The 22,371-nt window shown below is 23.8% G+C and overlaps 1 protein-coding gene across 1 annotated transcript; it reads left to right on the forward strand.

The window, feature by feature from the left end:
- LOC137619775 (uncharacterized) lies at positions 1-8,703 on the forward strand. Its single transcript, XM_068350081.1, has 5 exons — positions 1-132; positions 4,192-4,318; positions 6,507-6,658; positions 7,390-7,506; positions 8,326-8,703. Exons 1-5 carry the CDS (start codon positions 1-3, stop codon positions 8,701-8,703), a joined length of 906 nt encoding a protein of 301 aa, XP_068206182.1.
- Positions 8,704-22,371: the final 13,668 nt, after the last annotated feature.

Genomic DNA, 22,371 nt, shown 5'->3' on the forward strand with positions numbered 1-22,371 from the left:
ATGGAAATGTGGCCAGTGTTTATAATTCCATGTGAATATATTTTGACAATATATGATTTTCCAATGTCCCCAAACGAAGAATCAATCCGTCATGCTTTGTGGGGTTTAAGTGATAAACGAGATAGTGAATGGGTAACCAATGGGGAAATGAAAGGAAAAATAGAAAGTTGTCCAATTTGTTTAGACGACATGAAAAAGTATTTTATAACAGAATGTGGTCACAAGTTTCATCCATTTTGTTTATCTCGTTACTTTTCTTATAATAAAATTTGTCCAGTATGTATATATGATAAAATAATAAATCTTCCTGTTGTTTGCAATGAAAATGAATATCCTGCCAAACCACCCCCACCATTGTTAAATGAAAGACTCTTAGTTAACCCCCCCTCAACTAACACAATATTACCTTATAGAATTCTTTATGATACAGTTCATTTTTGTAATAGTTATAAATTTATCCCACCTTTTATTTGTGGACATATTTTTGCATGCTATTTCCTTGTACATCAAGAATGGGTATCTGAAACTAAATACTTTAAATAAGAAATATATATTTGTGGTACATATATATACATACCTTGTTATATTTCAAACAAAAATATAACAATGAAGAAAGAATATGTTTACAACTTTAGCTTGGTAACTCCAGAGATTTTGGGGTTTGTTTTATTTAGTAATAATAATACATTAACGGACCTGGAAATAAAAATATTGTCAGCGTATGCGGCTCATAAATTTTCCATGAAATGTAATAATGGATATTTTTATAAAGTATCAAAATTAGAAAATGAAAAACTATTGACTGAAAGAAAATTATTAAAACAAGTAATTTTAACCTTTGGTGTTATATTGGTAGAGATCAATGAAGAAGATAAAATGAATTTGATTGTTAGAGAAAATGAACAAATCATGATGGTATCACAAGAACAAGAATATAGAAGGTATATTAACGAAAACCACCCATTATTAATAAAAAAAATAAGGGGTCGTGTAATGATCTTTCGTGTATGACGATCTATAGTCGAGAAATAGAAATCCTATTTGATAATTATCGTTTGTGTATCAATCCAATAAAAAAAACGTATAATATTTAATATAAGAAAATGAGAGAAAAAAGGAAACTTTTCTACGAAATATTTTGACTCGTGAAATGTTATATATAAACGATGAGGGTCCTGTGTATAAAGAACCTTATTTCATTATATTGGCAAATAATAACAGTATCATAGGTTTAGCTTCATTTTTAGAATATAATAACTTTGCTGTAAAGACAGTTTATATTGAACAAGGCCCCATAAAATTATATCAGCGAATACAACCCGATAATTATACACAATCCTATCCATTTATTTTAGAGTATGAAGAAAGTTGTGTGAATAAACAAACTTCTGATATATTGACTTATTTTGCTATGTGTTGGAGATTAAATGCTTCTGTTTCTAAAAATGTAAACAAAATTAATAATGTATTAGATAACTACATATCTGCATCGAGTAAATCGCACCATGTAATTAATGAAACCATAATAAAAAAATCTAACATATTCATGAAATTTAATGGTATTCCCGCTACATTAAAATTTTACGCTTATCATTTTGTTATAAACAATGCAATGATGAGTGAATGTTATGAACACTGTATACCCGATAATATAGTTTATATATTAAAAGATTACATATTTTTAGTTGAATGTAATTTATATAAAACTAAAAATCGTTGCGTCATCCCAAAACCCAAACCTATGGTTATTATTGATATTCAAACAAATGCATTTATAGCAGAAGATAGAATGAAAATTATTCAAGACCTAAGAAATTTCATAGCTTCTTATTTATATGATTACTTTATATTTTTTCAGGGAGAGACATGTAAAGGGATTCCCTTATGTAGTTCTTTACAACCAAAAAATCAGGCCATAAAGATGATCGATAAAAATATTTACGAAGTAAAATTAGATGCTTCTTCATCATCAAACGAAATTTCTGATATTATTAGGGAACGCCCAGATAAATATAAACAAAACATTAGTTATATAATTAACATTATACAGGCACTCCAAAAATGAATTGAAGTGTGTTAATTAATAAATAGATGAAGAAAAACTATTAAATGATGTATAATAAAACACACACACACACACACATATATATATATATATATATATATATATATATATATATATATATATATATATATATATATATATGTATATATATATATATATATATATATATATATATATATATATATATATATATATATATATACACACACACATATATATATATATATATATATATATATATATATATATATATACACACACACACACATATATATATATATATATATATATATATATATATATATATATATATATATATATATATATATATATATATATATATATTAAGAAATTGCATAAATGACATATAATTTAGATACTAAATGATAATAAATATCATTATTAAAATACAACAAAATCCATCGTGTTTTTACATTTGCTAGTATTAAATTTTTTAATTATATGGTTAATTTAAAATAATCTATTAATATTTTCTTTTAAATTTTTCGGTAAATGCCAAATATTTTCGTGTGACAATTGAAGAAGACATAGATATTCTAAAGTTTGGGGTCTTTTAAACAACTCTCGTTCATTTACATCCAGGAATTCATAAATTGTATTTGTATTGTAGTGAATTTCCCAATTCCAACAATAACTATTATTATTTGACGAAAAAAGATTAGCAAATGTATTAAAGTGGGGTGTTATAAATATTTTACCACATATAAGCGGATAATCATGACTTAAAGCTTTTTCAATAGTATTAACATTCAAATTTATATAAAGGTTTAAATTATCAATATATTTTGACCGGAAAGACAATATATAATTAGTCTCTCTGTACTGCACATCATTATTGTCGTTTAGGTCGTTTAGATCGAAATCAATAAAGTATAATCGATCAATTTGACTAGTTGTTAATTTTGATAAATTTATATTACTCTTCATTTCCCAAGGAATGACTATTTCATCAAAATAAAATATATAATCAAAGATTTGAAGATTCATATAATTGGATAGATCTCTAATTTCTATTATATTAGTATACAAACTTTTGAATTCGTTACAATAAGTATTATCAATATTCATTATTTATATATATTTAGATTTTAAATAGATAACAGAAACTAATCTTAAGTTATTGTATAAATACCAAAAATTGGAAAATAAAATAAAATATTTTTTAGATTATTTTGATTGTTCATTATAAATTGTAACAACATAAAATACAGCAGAACAGCAAACTATAAAGGATATAAATACAATATATATATGAGAAAATGCAATAATAACAAGACTATCCAAAGAAACAGCTCTCCTATTTTGACTTGTAAAGTTAAGTTTTGTTTATGTTTATAACCATTTTTATATCACTTAATATATATATGAAAAAAAAATTCCAACCTAAAATTAAAAAACGTCATGATGGCCCAAAATAATAATAATAATAATAATAATAATAATAATAATAATAATAATAATAATAATAATAATAATAATAATAATATCGATTATATGATTCAGGCCTCATTTAACCAAACAAGAATAAAATTATATAGTATACTTATATACCACCAAAATTTTTTAATATACTATAAGAAATTTCATGAAACAATAATGAAGCCGGTCAAACATATATCATATAGTATAAATTATTCTCCTTACTATAAAACTCCTATACTCCCTATAAAAAATATGCAATTTTTCAAAACTTTTAAGCGATCTAAATATCCCTCAAATACCTTAATTGTATTAGAAAATTTTTATCCTCATCTTCGAGCGATAAAATTAATAATTGAATCTATTATTGATTACGAAAGTAGATTATCTAAATATAGAAAACATTTACAACATAAAATTACACGCGCAATTCAAATTCAAAATAATTTCAGGCAATTATACCGTTATTTTTTAAATATAATTCATTCAAATGGAAACGAGTATGATAAAGATTATCAAAAGGTATTATATAGTTTCATTTCTCAAGTTGAAATATAAGCAGCAAATGTGTTATTTTATTATATCTAAAAAATATGAATACAACAACATATAATGGTAAAAATAATTATGGAATAAATAATCAAAGTCCATATCAATATACTCAACTTCAACAACCACAACATCAGGTATCACCATTTAACAACACCACCACCGCCACCACTGTCGATAACAATCCGGTTCTGATACCACAATCATCTATTCCTTCTGCTGCTACTGTAATTCCACAAGCACAAGCACAAGCACAAGCACAAGGTAATACTAATAATTATTACCAACAACAACAACAACAACAACCTTTTCTAAATCCTAATAATCTACCTACAAATTTTGGTGATGGAAAAAATCAACAAAAAGAAAAAATTAACGAAGAAGTTTTGAATACATTAATAGAGAATTTATCTACGCCTGATTTAAAAAGTTTAACGCAAGACCTGGAAAAAACGATAGATTCACTTAGCGAATAGTGTATATTTAGTCATTTACTATATGAAATTTTTGATAATGGTATAGAATTTGATATAACAAGTCAAATTAAACAAATATATACAGATCATTTGAATAGAAAATTAAATGAGCGCCATGAAAGGGTATTTGAAAGCTTTTATGCGCCTTGTACTTATCTAAAACTTGGTTTGCTATATGAAAATATTGAAAAACCACTTCAACATACATCCTGTAATATGAATCCAACGAGGCATGGGTATGAAAAGTTTAATATGGGTCCATTTATCCATGGTCGATCTATTTTTCGAATAAACTCTAAATTGTATCCATCAGAGAATACTGGTTTTTCTGAAACCATTGCATTTCCTCCCGGGGTTTTAATATTTCCAAATAGTAAAATCTTAATGCAAATATTAGCAATGAATCATAATAGAATTTGTAATGGAGTTCAAGTCTCTATGATAAATTCTAGCGAAGAACAAATATCAAATGGAAAAGTTCTTTCAAGGTTTTTAGCCAGAAATAATACATTAGGATGTGGATATTATGTAAGAGATAAAAACGTTAATATAAGAGATTTAAATAAAAGAAAAAATACCCACCAAAATAAAAAGAGTAAAATAGAGAATAACAATATTGGAAAAATACCAGAATTAAAAAAGTTTTTAGATAAATATAACAACAAATCTGATGCCGAAAGTGATGTTGATAATACCAGTAGTAGTAGTAGTAGTAGTAGTAGTAGTAGTAGTAGTAGTAGTAGTAGTAGTAGTAGTTCTAAACGCAAACTTAAAAGGAAAACAAATCTTGGACCATTTAAAACTAATTCTTATAGTAGCAGTAGTAGTGATGATGATAACGATGATGATGATAATAACAATCCTTATAATTTATATATAAAATCAGTTGATAGTGATGATAATTTTGATATTGATAATATTTTCCAGAACGGAGAACCTTTGAAATATGTTTTACCGGGAGATAATCCTCAAGATCCTAGAGATATTTGTATGAGAGTATTCGATTTAAATCCCGTACTTATTTCGTTCATTCGAACCATGATGAATATTCAAGGACAGTCAGATAAAAACCATGAAAGAAGTATGATGACCATTAATGATGATAAAAGCAACAACACCTTAAAATATTTAGACAAAAAGCCACACTTTCTTTCTAATAATAGGTTATTGTGCCACCCATTACATGATATTGTAAGTTTAGCTTTTCTTAATGAAGTACACCAAGAAAATTTAATGGAAATTCCTCCCTTTAATGGGCAGTGCCTTTTAGCTCCATCGAATATTTTGTTTGTAAACAAGCATGGAAATGCAATTATGGTTTCTAATTCTTTGAATCAACCTAGTGATTGTTCTGCATATAATTTTCTCATAAAGCTTATGGATGAATCACATATAAATGATAAATTAATTTCTACTGCTTCAAATACAAATTTGACACACAATGGAAATGTTCCTAGGGCTAAATTAACACCAAGTACTATTGGTAATATATATAATAATATGAAAATTGTAGATGAACAAGTTAGTAGTAATAAGTACCACAAAAGTAAATTTTTTGAAAAAGAAAAAGAAAAATATATCGAATTTATAAATAAATATTCTGATATGTTTAATGATATACACAATAAATTGAAAAATTCAGCTGATATATTTGTTAATTACTTCTGTGAATTTAATGATGATTTTAATGAAAAGGTTGAGTTTAAGGATCATGAATTTGCCTTTGACGTTGCTAGGAAATTTTATCCACAATTAATATTAAATGCAAAAAATAATAAAAAACAGTATACTTTAGATTTTTCAGTAAAAAATGGGGAAAGACAATTCTATTCCAAACATCGTTTACGTAAAAAACCTAGGTTTTGTTACGTTAACAAATATATGCATTAGAGCGCCCCTAGTTCTAAAAAACTCTGTAGTTTATATTCAAAATTTGTACAACCGATTCACCAAAAATAAAAATGCTCTATATTCAGAAGCACCTGGTATGTGTTCTAAAAAGAGGACAAAGGGAATGATAACACACAGTCAAAATGATGATGAGGATGATGATGATGATAATTTTACAATGCATACTAGAGGAGAAATGGTGACTAATATGCCCCTAAAAAATAAACCGTCTGATGATGTAATTAATATGTTTGGTGAAGAATCTGATTTTGATTACCTGGGACATATTCGACGGAAAGATTGTACAGGACCCAGTATCCATGATTACATATCAAAGTATTCTAATGATAATTCAAATTGTTTACTGCCATTTTAATGATATTTTGGTTATTTTTAAAACAATAGCATATATAAAGTACAAATATATATTAAAGTTTATGTTAAATAACTAAAATACTGATTACCTGGTTATTGCGGGTTTCCTCTTTAAATTCTATTATTATATAAAGATTTAATTAACAACTTATAATAATTTTTTTGTCACACTTTAAACATAAATTAGCAAAAAGTTTTAAACGTTTAAATACAAGTATATATATTATTGTTCATTTTTTTCTATTTATTATTGTCGGCGACAAAGGAAAGTATTGAGTTATAACATATTTTCTAAACAAATTAAGAAAAAAAAAACTCTGGAAAAATATAATCTATTCAATAATAGTTTAGAAGGTGGTGTTGAATCTGAAGCAAAACTAACTCGTATCATACTTCAAGAATTATTGAAAAAAATTTTAAATGATGAATCTACAGAAAATTCTACTTTAAAAAACATAACAAAACGCATTTTTGATTGCAATAACATAGATTCTTTATCAAATGTTGATATTTTCAACAACACAAAGAAAATCCTCTTACTGAAAAAAATATATTGCCGATGATGATTTTAATATAACAACCTTTGTTCTTCAGACTTTACGGGAAGTTTTTGATAAGGTTCAGAATGTTCCAATATCAAACTCAAAATACCCACAAATGGTTCAAGCAATTGGACATATTAACCGCAATATGAAAGCTATGTTGCATAAAGTATCAGTTTTGAGGGATCAAAATTTGGATAAATTAACTAAACTTGCCGAATTATTAAATAATAAGAAATCTACAAACACTTTAACAGACGAATTAACACCTATAGATAATAAAGATTTGATTATTAATATGGTATTTTGTTCGTTGTTTAATATAGGTTTTCATTTTATTACCGATAGGTTATTTAAGCAAATGGCTGTATCTGGTAAAGATAACCACCAGGATTCTACAATACTTGATTTTTTAAGCGAAAAATACTCGGATAATAATGTTATCTTAACAGGACACCTCCAAATGAAAGCTGATAATAATGTTAATTCTCTTTCGGAAAAATCTAAGAATGCTAGTATTATTACAATTAATGATAATTGTAATAAAAACAAAGATTTCCTCTCTGATAAAGAAATAATAAAAAATCTAGGACAAATTAACAACAATAATAACAAAATGGGATATAATAATGTCATTAATGATAATGATGATCAATTTGAAATTAAGAATAATAAAACAAAAATTAGTAAGGAAAATTATAACCTTAAATTAACAAATGGTTTTTTATTGAACTCGGTCATGCAAAATAGTAATGATAACTATACCAAAGAAAAAAAAGGAGAAAAAGTAGGAATTGTTCAAGAAAAAGAGGAACTTCATGATGATAAGATGGACGATAAAATATTTATCAATAAAAACTCCAGTGATGACCGAAAAATGGAAAAATATTTTGATAAAGAAATTTGTTGCAGAGACAACGAAAAAAATAACAACGACAATAATACTAGTTATATCATAGAAAATAGCAAAACTTTTATTTCATATAAGCGTGGAGGAGAAGCCACGTACAATGACTTTAGTAATGATACAGAGAAGAAAGAAAACGAAAAAGAGTTTAATGATCACGCATCACAAAAAAACAGTTTTTCCGATGATAATATCCCCATCACCAAAGAATTTGATCATGGTAAAGTATTTGTCGATGATGACAATGATAATGCTAACTTTATTATAAAGGATAATTATACAACACGGGAAACTCGTTTTTTTGAGGATAATACTACAACTATCAATAATAAGGAAGATGAAGATGATGAAATAAAAGAAGACTCTGACGACGACGAAGTATTTGTCGACGATGATAGTGATAATGCCAAATTTATTATAAAGGATAATTATACATCACGGGAAACTCATTTTTTTTAGGATAATACTACCACTATCAATAATAAGGAAGATGAAAATGATGGAAAAAAAGAAGACTCTGATGATGACGATGACGATGACGATGATGATGACGATGATGATGATGATGAATTGGGTGATGATGAAGTATTTATCAACGAAAACAATAGCAACAATAAGAAGAGAAAAGGTAGTTTTGAAATATTTCAATATAAAAGTATCCGTTTAGGAGCCAACAACAAAAATAATGATAATGATAATAATACTAGTATTTTTAAAGAAAAAGATAATTTAATATACATGAAAATAAATACATGCCAATTGACAATGATAACAAAAAGAAATATAAGGAATACCACGATGAAAATGAAAAATTAATCTTCAACAAAGAGGGAAGTATTGATATTAAAATAAAAAAAGATAAACCCATTTTATCTATAAATCAAAACAAATTCAATTTATCCTCATAAATATTAACGCCTTATAATCAAAGTAATATATTATTTATATAAAATATATATAAACCAATCCTCGACATAAATTACATCAAGGGGTAATATATTTGAGTCCTATATAAATAAAAATAGCAACAAACAAAACGAGAAATATTGCTAACATTATTTTATTGAAAGACTTTATGCAAAATAAACATTTATGTAGGCACTCCATTTTAGTAATTATGTAACCCACTCGTCTGTTGGTTTATTTATGTTAGGGGTAATATATTTGAGTCCTATATAAATCAAAATAGCAACAAACAAAACAAGAAATATTGCTAACATTATTTTATTGAAAGACTTTATGCAAAATAAACATTTATGTAGGCTATCCATTTTAGTATTTATGTAACCCACCCGTCTGTTGGTTTATTTATGTTTTTATGATTTATTTGAAATAAATATTTTTATACAAAAATATTCGTTATCATTATTAATTTAGTTAAAATTACTTTAAAACAAATTAAAATATATTTATAAAATAAATATATGATTAAAAAACTTTATGTATATATAATATATCATTTCCTCATATTTAATTATTTCCAATCTAACGGACCAATGTATAGAAAACTTTCTTTATTATTATTGTTACTTTTATTTTTTTTTAAATTCAAGTAGAGCACAAGTTTAATTTGAAACAAAACATAATATATCCCCGTTTCGAGTATATTTTGGAGATTATATCAATGAAAATGAAAGGCGGATTATATATTATAAAATCAACTTTAATAAAATATACATGGATATTTTATATGTCCAAAAAAAATGTAATGAGAAAAAACTAACTAATTATATATTACCAATAATTCACAAATTTGAAACATTTTTTGAGGTTGTTCGTCGACACAAACCTCTAAGTTTATATTACAATAATTTTACTTGTTATACTTATTTTTCCTCGTCTGTTTATAGTTTACCAGATTTAGCAACAAACAAAACGAGAAATATTGCTAACATTATTTTATTGAAAGACTTTATGCAAAATAAACATTTATGTAGGCTATCCATTTTAGTAATTATGTAACCCACCCGTCTGTTGGTTTATTTATGTTAGGGGTAATAAATTTGAGTCCTATATAAATCAAAATAGCAACAAACAAAACAAGAAATATTGCTAACATTATTTTATTGAAAGACTTTATGCAAAATAAACATTTATGTAGGCTATCCATTTTAGTAATTATGTAACCCACCCGTCTGTTGGTTTATTTATGTTTTTATGATTTATTTGAAATATTTTTATACAAAAATATTCGTTATCATTATTAATTTTGTTAAAATTACTTTAAAACAAATTAAAATATATTTATTAATAAATATATGATTAAAAAACTTTATGTATATATAATATATCATTTCCTCATTTTTAATTATTTTCAATCTAACGGACCAATGTATAGAAAACCTTCTATATTATTATTGTTACTTTTATTTTTTTTTAATTCAAGTAGAGCACAAGTTGAATTTGAAACAAAACATAATATATCCCCGTTTCGAGTATATTTTGGAGATTATATCAATGATATTGAAAGGCGGATTATATATTATAAAATCAACTTTAATAAAATATACATGGATATTTTATATGTCCAAAAAAAATGTAATGAGAAAAAACTAACTAATTATATATTACCAATAATTCACAAATTTGAAACATTTTTTGAGGTTGTTCGTCGACACAAACCTTCAAGTTTATATTACAATAATTTTACTTGTTATACTTATTTTTCCTCGTCTGTTTATAGTTTACCAGATTTAGCAACAAACAAAACGAGAAATATTGCTAACATTATTTTATTGAAAGACTTTATGCAAAATAAACATTTATGTAGGCTATCCATTTTAGTAATTATGTAACCCACCCGTCTGTTGGTTTATTTATGTTAGGGGTAATATATTTGAGTCCTATATAAATCAAAATAGCAACAAACAAAACAAGAAATATTGCTAACATTATTTTATTGAAAGACTTTATGCAAAATAAACATTTATGTAGGCTATCCATTTTAGTATTTATGTAACCCACCCGTCTGTTGGTTTATTTATGTTTTTATGATTTATTTGAAATATTTTTATACAAAAATATTCGTTATCATTATTAATTTTGTTAAAATTACTTTAAAACAAATTAAAATATATTTATTAATAAATATATGATTAAAAAACTTTATGTATATATAATATATCATTTCATCATATTTAATTATTTCCAATCTAACGGACCAATGTATAGAAAACCTTCTATATTATTATTGTTAGTTTTATTTTTTTTTTAAATTCAAGTAGAGCACAAGTTTAATTTGAAACAAAACATAATATATCCCCGTTTCGTGTATATTTTGGAGATTATATCAAAGAAAATGAAAGGCGGTTTATATATTATAAAATCAACTTTAATAAAATATACATGGATATTTTATATGTCCAAGAAAAATGTAATGAGATAAAACTAACTAATTATATATTACCAATAATTCACAAATTTGAAACATTTTTTGAGGTTGTTCGTCGACACAAACCTCTAAGTTTATATTACAATAATTTTACTTGTTATACTTATTTTTCCTCGTCTGTTTATAGTTTACCAGATTTAGTAACAAACAAAACGAGAAATATTGCTAACATTATTTTATTGAAAGACTTTATGCAAAATAAACATTTATGTAGGCTATCCATTTTAGTAATTATGTAACCCACCCGTCTGTTGGTTTATTTATGTTAGGGGTAATATATTTGAGTCCTATATAAATCAAAATAGCAACAAACAAAACAAGAAATATTGCTAACATTATTTTATTGAAAGACTTTATGCAAAATAAACATTTATGTAGGCTATCCATTTTAGTATTTATGTAACCCACCCGTCTGTTGGTTTATTTATGTTTTTATGATTTATTTGAAATAAATATTTTTATACAAAAATATTCGTTATCATTATTAATTTTGTTAAAATTACTTTAAAACAAATTAAAATATATTATTAATAAATATATGATTAAAAAACTTTATGTATATATAATATATCATTTCCTCATATTTAATTATTTCCAATCTAACGGACCAATGTATAGAAAACTTTCTATATTATTATTGTTACTTTTATTTTTTTTTAAATTCAAGTAGAGCACAAGTTGAATTTGAAACAAAACATAATATATCCCCGTTTCGAGTATATTTTGGAGATTATATCAAAGAAAATGAAAGGCGGTTTATATATTATAAAATCAACTTTAATAAAATATACATGGATATTTTATATGTCCAAAAAAAATGTAATGATGAAAAACTAACTAATTATATATTACCAATAATTCACAGATTTGAAATATTTTTTGAGGTTGTTCGTCGACACAAACCTCTTGGTTTATATTACAATAATTTTACTTGTTATAATTATTTTTCCTCGTCTGTTTATAGTTTACCAGATTTAGCAACAAACAAAACGAGAAATATTGCTAACATTATTTTATTGAAAGACTTTATGCAAAATAAACATTTATGTAGGCTATCCATTTTAGTAATTATGTAACCCACCCGTCTGTTGGTTATTTATGTTAGGGGTAATATATTTGAGTCCTATATAAATCAAAATAGCAACAAACAAAACAAGAAATATTGCTAACATTATTTTATTGAAAGACTTTATGTAAAATAAACATTTATGTAGGCTATCCATTTTAGTAATTATGTAACCCACCCGTCTGTTGGTTTATTTATGTTTTTATGATTATTTGAAATATTTTTATACAAAAATATTCGTTATCATTATTAATTTTGTTAAAATTACTTTAAAACAAATTAAAATATATTTATTAATAAATATATGATTAAAAAACTTTATGTATATATAATATATCATTTCCTCATTTTTAATTATTTCCAATCTAACGGACCAATGTATAGAAAACCTTCTATATTATTATTGTTACTTTTATTTTTTTTAAATTCAAGTAGAGCACAAGTTGAATTTGAAACAAAACATAATATATCCCCGTTTCGAGTATATTTTGGAGATTATATCAATGATATTGAAAGGCGGATTATATATTATAAAATCAACTTTAATAAAATATACATGGATATTTTATATGTCCAAAAAAAATGTAATGAGAAAAAACTAACTAATTATATATTACCAATAATTCACAAATTTGAAACATTTTTTGAGGTTGTTCGTCGACACAAACCTTCAAGTTTATATTACAATAATTTTACTTGTTATACTTATTTTTCCTCGTCTGTTTATAGTTTACCAGATTTAGCAACAAACAAAACGAGAAATATTGCTAACATTATTTTATTGAAAGACTTTATGCAAAATAAACATTTATGTAGGCTATCCATTTTAGTAATTATGTAACCCACCCGTCTGTTGGTTTATTTATGTTAGGGGTAATATATTTGAGTCCTATATAAATCAAAATAGCAACAAACAAAACAAGAAATATTGCTAACATTATTTTATTGAAAGACTTTATGCAAAATAAACATTTATGTAGGCTATCCATTTTAGTATTTATGTAACCCACCCGTCTGTTGGTTTATTTATGTTTTTATGATTTATTTGAAATAAATATTTTTATACAAAAATATTCGTTATCATTATTAATTTAGTTAAAATTACTTTAAAACAAATTAAAATATATTTATAAAATAAATATATGATTAAAAAACTTTATGTATATATAATATATCATTTCCTCATATTTAATTATTTCCAATCTAACGGACCAATGTATAGAAAACTTTCTTTATTATTATTGTTACTTTTATTTTTTTTTAAATTCAAGTAGAGCACAAGTTTAATTTGAAACAAAACATAATATATCCCCGTTTCGTGTATATTTTGGAGATTATATCAAAGAAAATGAAAGGCGGTTTATATATTATAAAATCAACTTTAATAAAATATACATGGATATTTTATATGTCCAAGAAAAATGTAATGAGATAAAACTAACTAATTATATATTACCAATAATTCACAAATTTGAAACATTTTTTGAGGTTGTTCGTCGACACAAACCTCTAAGTTTATATTACAATAATTTTACTTGTTATACTTATTTTTCCTCGTCTGTTTATAGTTTACCAGATTTAGTAACAAACAAAACGAGAAATATTGCTAACATTATTTTATTGAAAGACTTTATGCAAAATAAACATTTATGTAGGCTATCCATTTTAGTAATTATGTAACCCACCCGTCTGTTGGTTTATTTATGTTAGGGGTAATATATTTGAGTCCTATATAAATCAAAATAGCAACAAACAAAACAAGAAATATTGCTAACATTATTTTATTGAAAGACTTTATGCAAAATAAACATTTATGTAGGCTATCCATTTTAGTATTTATGTAACCCACCCGTCTGTTGGTTTATTTATGTTTTTATGATTTATTTGAAATAAATATTTTTATACAAAAATATTCGTTATCATTATTAATTTTGTTAAAATTACTTTAAAACAAATTAAAATATATTATTAATAAATATATGATTAAAAAACTTTATGTATATATAATATATCATTTCCTCATATTTAATTATTTCCAATCTAACGGACCAATGTATAGAAAACTTTCTATATTATTATTGTTACTTTTATTTTTTTTTAAATTCAAGTAGAGCACAAGTTGAATTTGAAACAAAACATAATACATCCGCGTTTCGTGTATATTTTGGAGATTATATCAAAGAAAATGAAAGGCGGTTTATATATTATAAAATCAACTTTAATAAAATATACATGGATATTTTATATGTCCAAAAAAAATGTAATGATGAAAAACTAACTAATTATATATTACCAATAATTCACAAATTTGAAATATTTTTTGAGGTTGTTCGTCGACACAAACCTCTTGGTTTATATTACAATAATTTTACTTGTTATAATTATTTTTCCTCGTCTGTTTATAGTTTACCAGATTTAGCAACAAACAAAACGAGAAATATTGCTAACATTATTTTATTGAAAGACTTTATGCAAAATAAACATTTATGTAGGCTATCCATTTTAGTAATTATGTAACCCACCCGTCTGTTGGTTATTTATGTTAGGGGTAATATATTTGAGTCCTATATAAATCAAAATAGCAACAAACAAAACAAGAAATATTGCTAACATTATTTTATTGAAAGACTTTATGCAAAATAAACATTTATGTAGGCTATCCATTTTAGTAATTATGTAACCCACCCGTCTGTTGGTTTATTTATGTTTTTATGATTATTTGAAATATTTTTATACAAAAATATTCGTTATCATTATTAATTTTGTTAAAATTACTTTAAAACAAATTAAAATATATTTATTAATAAATATATGATTAAAAAACTTTATGTATATATAATATATCATTTCCTCATATTTAATTATTTCTAATCTAACGGACCAATGTATAGAAAACCCTCTATATTATTATTGTTAGTTTTATTTTTTTTAAATTCAAGTAGAGCACAAGTTGAATTTGAAACAAAACATAATATATCCCCGTTTCGAGTATATTTTGGAGATTATATCAATGAAAATGAAAGGTGGATTATATATTATAAAATCAACTTAATAAAATATACATGGATATTTTATATGTCCAAAAAAAATGTAATGAGAAAAAAACTAACTAATTATATATTACCAATAATTCACAAATTTGAAACATTTTTTGAGGTTGTTCGTCGACACAAACCTCTAAGTTTATATTACAATAATTTTACTTGTTATACTTATTTTTCCTCGTCTTTTTATAGTTTACCAGATTTAGCAACAAACAAAACGAGAAATATTGCTAACATTATTTTATTGAAAGACTTTATGCAAAATAAACATTTATGTAGGCTATCCATTTTAGTAATTATGTAACCCACCCGTCTGTTGGTTTATTTATGTTAGGGGTAATATATTTGAGTCCTATATAAATCAAAATAGCAACAAACAAAACAAGAAATATTGCTAACATTATTTTATTGAAAGACTTTATGCAAAATAAACATTTATGTAGGCTATCCATTTTAGTAATTATGTAACCCACCCGTCTGTTGGTTTATTTATGTTTTTATGATTTATTTGAAATATTTTTATACAAAAATATTCGTTATCATTATTAATTTTGTTAAAATTACTTTAAAACAAAATAAAATATATTTATTAATAAATATATGATTAAAAAACTTTATGTATATATAATATATCATTTCCTCATATTTAATTATTTCCAATCTAACGGACCAATGTATAGAAAACCTTCTATATTATTATTGTTACTTCTATTTTTTTTTAAATTCAAGTAGAGCACAAGTTGAATTTGAAACAAAACATAATATATCCCCGTTTTGTGTATATTTTGGAGATTATATCAAAGAAAATGAAAGGCGGTTTATATATTATAAAATCAACTTTAATAGAATATACATGGATATTTTATATGTCCAAGAAAAATGTAATGAGATAAAACTAACTAATTATATATTACCAATAATTCACAAATTTGAAACATTTTTTGAGGTTGTTCGTCGACACAAACCTCTAAGTTTATATTACAATAATTTTACTTGTTATACTTATTTTTCCTCGTCTGTTTATTGTTTACCAGATTTAGTAACAAACAAAACGAGAAATATTGCTAACATTATTTTATTGAAAGACTTTATGCAAAATAAACATTTATGTAGGCTATCCATTTTAGTAATTATGTAACCCACCCGTCTGTTGGTTTATTTATGTTAGGGGTAATATATTTGAGTCCTATATAAATCAAAATAGCAACAAACAAAACAAAAAATATTGCTAACATTATTTTATTGAAAGACTTTATGCAAAATAAACATTTATGTAGGCTATCCATTTTAGTATTTATGTAACCCACCCGTCTGTTGGTTTATTTATGTTTTTATGATTTATTTGAAATAAATATTTTTATACAAAAATATTCGTTATCATTATTAATTTTGTTAAAATTACTTTAAAACAAATTAAAATATATTTATTAATAAATATATGATTAAAAAACTTTATGTATATATAATATATCATTTCCTCATATTTAATTATTTCCAATCTAACGGACCAATGTATAGAAAACTTTCTATATTATTATTGTTACTTTTATTTTTTTTTAAATTCAAGTAGAGCACAAGTTGAATTTGAAACAAAACATAATATATCCCCGTTTCGAGTATATTTTGGAGATTATATCAAAGAAAATGAAAGGCGGTTTATATATCATAAAATCAACTTTAATAAAATATACATGGATATTTTATATGTCCAAAAAAAAATGTAATGATGAAAAACTAACTAATTATATATTACCAATAATTCACAAATTTGAAACATTTTTTGAGGTTGTTCGTCGACACAAACCTCATGGTTTATATTACAATAATTTTACTTGTTATACTTATTTTTCCTCGTCTGTTTAAAGTTTACCAGATTTAGCAACAAACAAAACGAGAAATATTGCTAACATTATTTTATTGAAAGACTTAATGCAAAATAAACATTTATGTAGGCTATCCATTTTAGAAAATTATGTAACCCACCCGTCTGTTGGTTTATTTATGTTAGGGGTAATATATTTGAGTCCTATATAAATCAAAATAGCAACAAACAAAACAAGAAATATTGCTAACATTATTTTATTGAAAGACTTTATGCAAAATAAACAATTATGTAGGCTATCCATTTTAGTATTTATGTAACCCACCCGTCTGTTGGTTTATTTATGTTTTTATGATTTATTTGAAATATTTTTATACAAAAATATTCGTTATCATTATTAATTTTGTTAAAATTACTTTAAAACAAATTAAAATATATTTATTAATAAATATATGATTAAAAAACTTTATGTATATATAATATATCATTTCCTCATATTTAATTATTTCCAATCTAACGGACCAATGTATAGAAAACCTTCTATATTATTATTGTTACTTTTATTTTTTTTAAATTCAAGTAGAGCACAAGTTGAATTTGAAACAAAACATAATATATCCCCGTTTCGAGTATATTTTGGAGATTATATCAATGAAAATGAAAGGCGGATTATATATTATAAAATCAACTTTAATAGAATATACATGGATATTTTATATGTCCAAAAAAAATGTAATGAGAAAAAACTAACTAATTATATATTACCAATAATTCACAAATTTGAAACATTTTTTGAGGTTGTTCGTCGACACAAACCTCTAAGTTTATATTACAATAATTTTACTTGTTATACTTATTTTTCCTCGTCTGTTTATAGTTTACCAGATTTAGCAACAAACAAAACGAGAAATATTGCTAACATTATTTTATTGAAAGACTTTTTGTAAAATAAACATTTATGTAGGCTATCCATTTTAGTAATTATTTAACCCACCCGTCTGTTGGTTTATTTATGTTAGGGGTAATATATTTGAGTCCTATATAAATCAAAATAGCAACAAAGAAAACAAGAAATATTGCTAACATTATTTTATTGAAAGACTTTATGCAAAATAAACAATTATGTAGGCTATCCATTTTAGTATTTATGTAACCCACCCGTCTGTTGGTTTATTTATGTTTTTATGATTTATTTGAAATAAATATTTTTATACAAAAATATTCGTTATCATTATTAATTTTGTTAAAATTACTTTAAAACAAATTAAAATATATTTATTAATAAATATATGATTAAAAAACTTTATGTATGTATAATATATCATTTCCTCATATTTAATTATTTCTAATCTAACGGACCAATGTATAGAAAACCTTCTATATTATTATTGTTACTTTTATTTTTTTTAAATTCAAGTAGAGCACAAGTTGAATTTGAAACAAAACATAATATATCCCCGTTTCGAGTATATTTTGGAGATTATATCAATGAAAATGAAAGGCGGATTATATATTATAAAATCAACTTTAATAAAATATACATGGATATTTTATATGTCCAAAAAAATGTAATGAGAAAAAACTAACTAATTATATATTACCAATAATTCACAAATTTGAAACATTTTTTGAGGTTGTTCGTCGACACAAACCTCTTGGTTTATATTACAATAATTTTACTTGTTATACTTATTTTTCCTCGTCTGTTTATAGTTTACCAAATTTAGCAACAAAAAAAAACGAGAAATATTGCTAACATTATCTTATTGAAAGACTTTATGCAAAATAAACATTTATGTAGGCTATCCATTTTAGTAATTATGTAACCCACCCGTCTGTTGGTTTATTTATATTAGAGGTAATATATTTGAGTCCTATATAAATCAAAATAGCACCAAACAAAACAAGAAATATTGCTAACATTATTTTATTGAAAGACTTTATGCAAAATAAACATTTATGTAGGCTATCCATTTTAGTAATTATGTAACCCACCCGTCTGTTGGTTTATTCATGTTTTTATGATTTATTTGAAATATTTTCATACAAAAATATTCGTTATCATTATTAATTTTGGTAAAATTACTTTAAAACAAATTAAAATACATTTATTAATAAATATATGATTAAAAAACTTCATGTATATATAATATATCATTTCCTCATATTTAATTATTTCCAATCTAACGGACCAATGTATAGAAAACCTTCTATATTATTATTGTTACTTTTATTTTTTTTAAATTCAAGTAGAGCACAAGTTGAATTTGAAACAAAACATAATATATCCCCGTTTCGAGTATATTTTGGAGATTATATCAATGAAAATGAAAGGCGGATTATATATTATAAAATCAACTTTAATAGAATATACATGGATATTTTATATGTCCAAGAAAAATGTAATGAGATAAAACTAACTAATTATATATTACCAATAATTCACAAATTTGAAACATTTTTTGAGGTTGTTCGTCGACACAAACCTCTAAGTTTATATTACAATAATTTTACTTGTTATACTTATTTTTCCTCGTCTGTTTATTGTTTACCAGATTTAGTAACAAACAAAACGAGAAATATTGCTAACATTATTTTATTGAAAGACTTTATGCAAAATAAACATTTATGTAGGCTATCCATTTTAGTAATTATGTAACCCACCCGTCTGTTGGTTTATTTATGTTAGGGGTAATATATTTGAGTCCTATATAAATCAAAATAGCAACAAACAAAACAAAAAATATTGCTAACATTATTTTATTGAAAGACTTTATGCAAAATAAACATTTATGTAGGCTATCCATTTTAGTATTTATGTAACCCACCCGTCTGTTGGTTTATTTATGTTTTTATGATTTATTTGAAATAAATATTTTTATACAAAAATATTCGTTATCATTATTAATTTTGTTAAAATTACTTTAAAACAAATTAAAATATATTTATTAATAAATATATGATTAAAAAACTTTATGTATATATAATATATCATTTCCTCATATTTAATTATTTCCAATCTAACGGACCAATGTATAGAAAACTTTCTATATTATTATTGTTACTTTTATTTTTTTTTAAATTCAAGTAGAGCACAAGTTGAATTTGAAACAAAACATAATATATCCCCGTTTCGAGTATATTTTGGAGATTATATCAAAGAAAATGAAAGGCGGTTTATATATCATAAAATCAACTTTAATAAAATATACATGGATATTTTATGTCCAAAAAAAAATGTAATGATGAAAAACTAACTAATTATATATTACCAATAATTCACAAATTTGAAACATTTTTTGAGGTTGTTCGTCGACACAAACCTCTAAGTTTATATTACAATAATTTTACTTGTTATACTTATTTTTCCTCGTCTGTTTAAAGTTTACCAGATTTAGCAACAAACAAAACGAGAAATATTGCTAACATTATTTTATTGAAAGACTTAATGCAAAATAAACATTTATGTAGGCTATCCATTTTAGAAAATTATGTAACCCACCCGTCTGTTGGTTTATTTATGTTAGGGGTAATATATTTGAGTCCTATATAAATCAAAATAGCAACAAACAAAACAAGAAATATTGCTAACATTATTTTATTGAAAGACTTTATGCAAAATAAACAATTATGTAGGCTATCCATTTTAGTATTTATGTAACCCACCCGTCTGTTGGTTTATTTATGTTTTTATGATTTATTTGAAATATTTTTATACAAAAATATTCGTTATCATTATTAATTTTGTTAAAATTACTTTAAAACAAATTAAAATATATTTATTAATAAATATATGATTAAAAAACTTTATGTATATATAATATATCATTTCCTCATATTTAATTATTTCCAATCTAACGGACCAATGTATAGAAAACCTTCTATATTATTATTGTTACTTTTATTTTTTTTAAATTCAAGTAGAGCACAAGTTGAATTTGAAACAAAACATAATATATCCCCGTTTCGAGTATATTTTGGAGATTATATCAATGAAAATGAAAGGCGGATTATATATTATAAAATCAACTTTAATAGAATATACATGGATATTTTATATGTCCAAAAAAAATGTAATGAGAAAAAACTAACTAATTATATATTACCAATAATTCACAAATTTGAAACATTTTTTGAGGTTGTTCGTCGACACAAACCTCTAAGTTTATATTACAATAATTTTACTTGTTATACTTATTTTTCCTCGTCTGTTTATAGTTTACCAGATTTAGCAACAAACAAAACGAGAAATATTGCTAACATTATTTTATTGAAAGACTTTTTGTAAAATAAACATTTATGTAGGCTATCCATTTTAGTAATTATTTAACCCACCCGTCTGTTGGTTTATTTATGTTAGGGGTAATATATTTGAGTCCTATATAAATCAAAATAGCAACAAAGAAAACAAGAAATATTGCTAACATTATTTTATTGAAAGACTTTATGCAAAATAAACAATTATGTAGGCTATCCATTTTAGTATTTATGTAACCCACCCGTCTGTTGGTTTATTTATGTTTTTATGATTTATTTGAAATAAATATTTTTATACAAAAATATTCGTTATCATTATTAATTTTGTTAAAATTACTTTAAAACAAATTAAAATATATTTATTAATAAATATATGATTAAAAAACTTTATGTATGTATAATATATCATTTCCTCATATTTAATTATTTCTAATCTAACGGACCAATGTATAGAAAACCTTCTATATTATTATTGTTACTTTTATTTTTTTTAAATTCAAGTAGAGCACAAGTTGAATTTGAAACAAAACATAATATATCCCCGTTT

This window comes from Palaemon carinicauda, chromosome 2, assembly GCF_036898095.1.
Source record: "Palaemon carinicauda isolate YSFRI2023 chromosome 2, ASM3689809v2, whole genome shotgun sequence".
In the NCBI taxonomy this organism is placed as follows: Eukaryota; Metazoa; Arthropoda; class Malacostraca; order Decapoda; family Palaemonidae; genus Palaemon; species Palaemon carinicauda.

What these genes read in the sequence shown, in the direction of transcription:
- LOC137619775 (XM_068350081.1), top strand. Translation starts at nt 1, where the DNA reads ATGGAAATGTGGCCAGTGTTTATAATTCCATGTGAATATATTTTGACA. An exon ending in AGCACAAGCACAAGCACAAG is followed by an intron (nt 4,319 to 6,506) that starts GTAATACTAATA and finishes CTCTATATTCAG; the next exon opens with AAGCACCTGGTATGTGTTCT. An exon ending in AAAATAAACCGTCTGATGAT is followed by an intron (nt 6,659 to 7,389) that starts GTAATTAATATG and finishes TTTGTTCTTCAG; the next exon opens with ACTTTACGGGAAGTTTTTGA.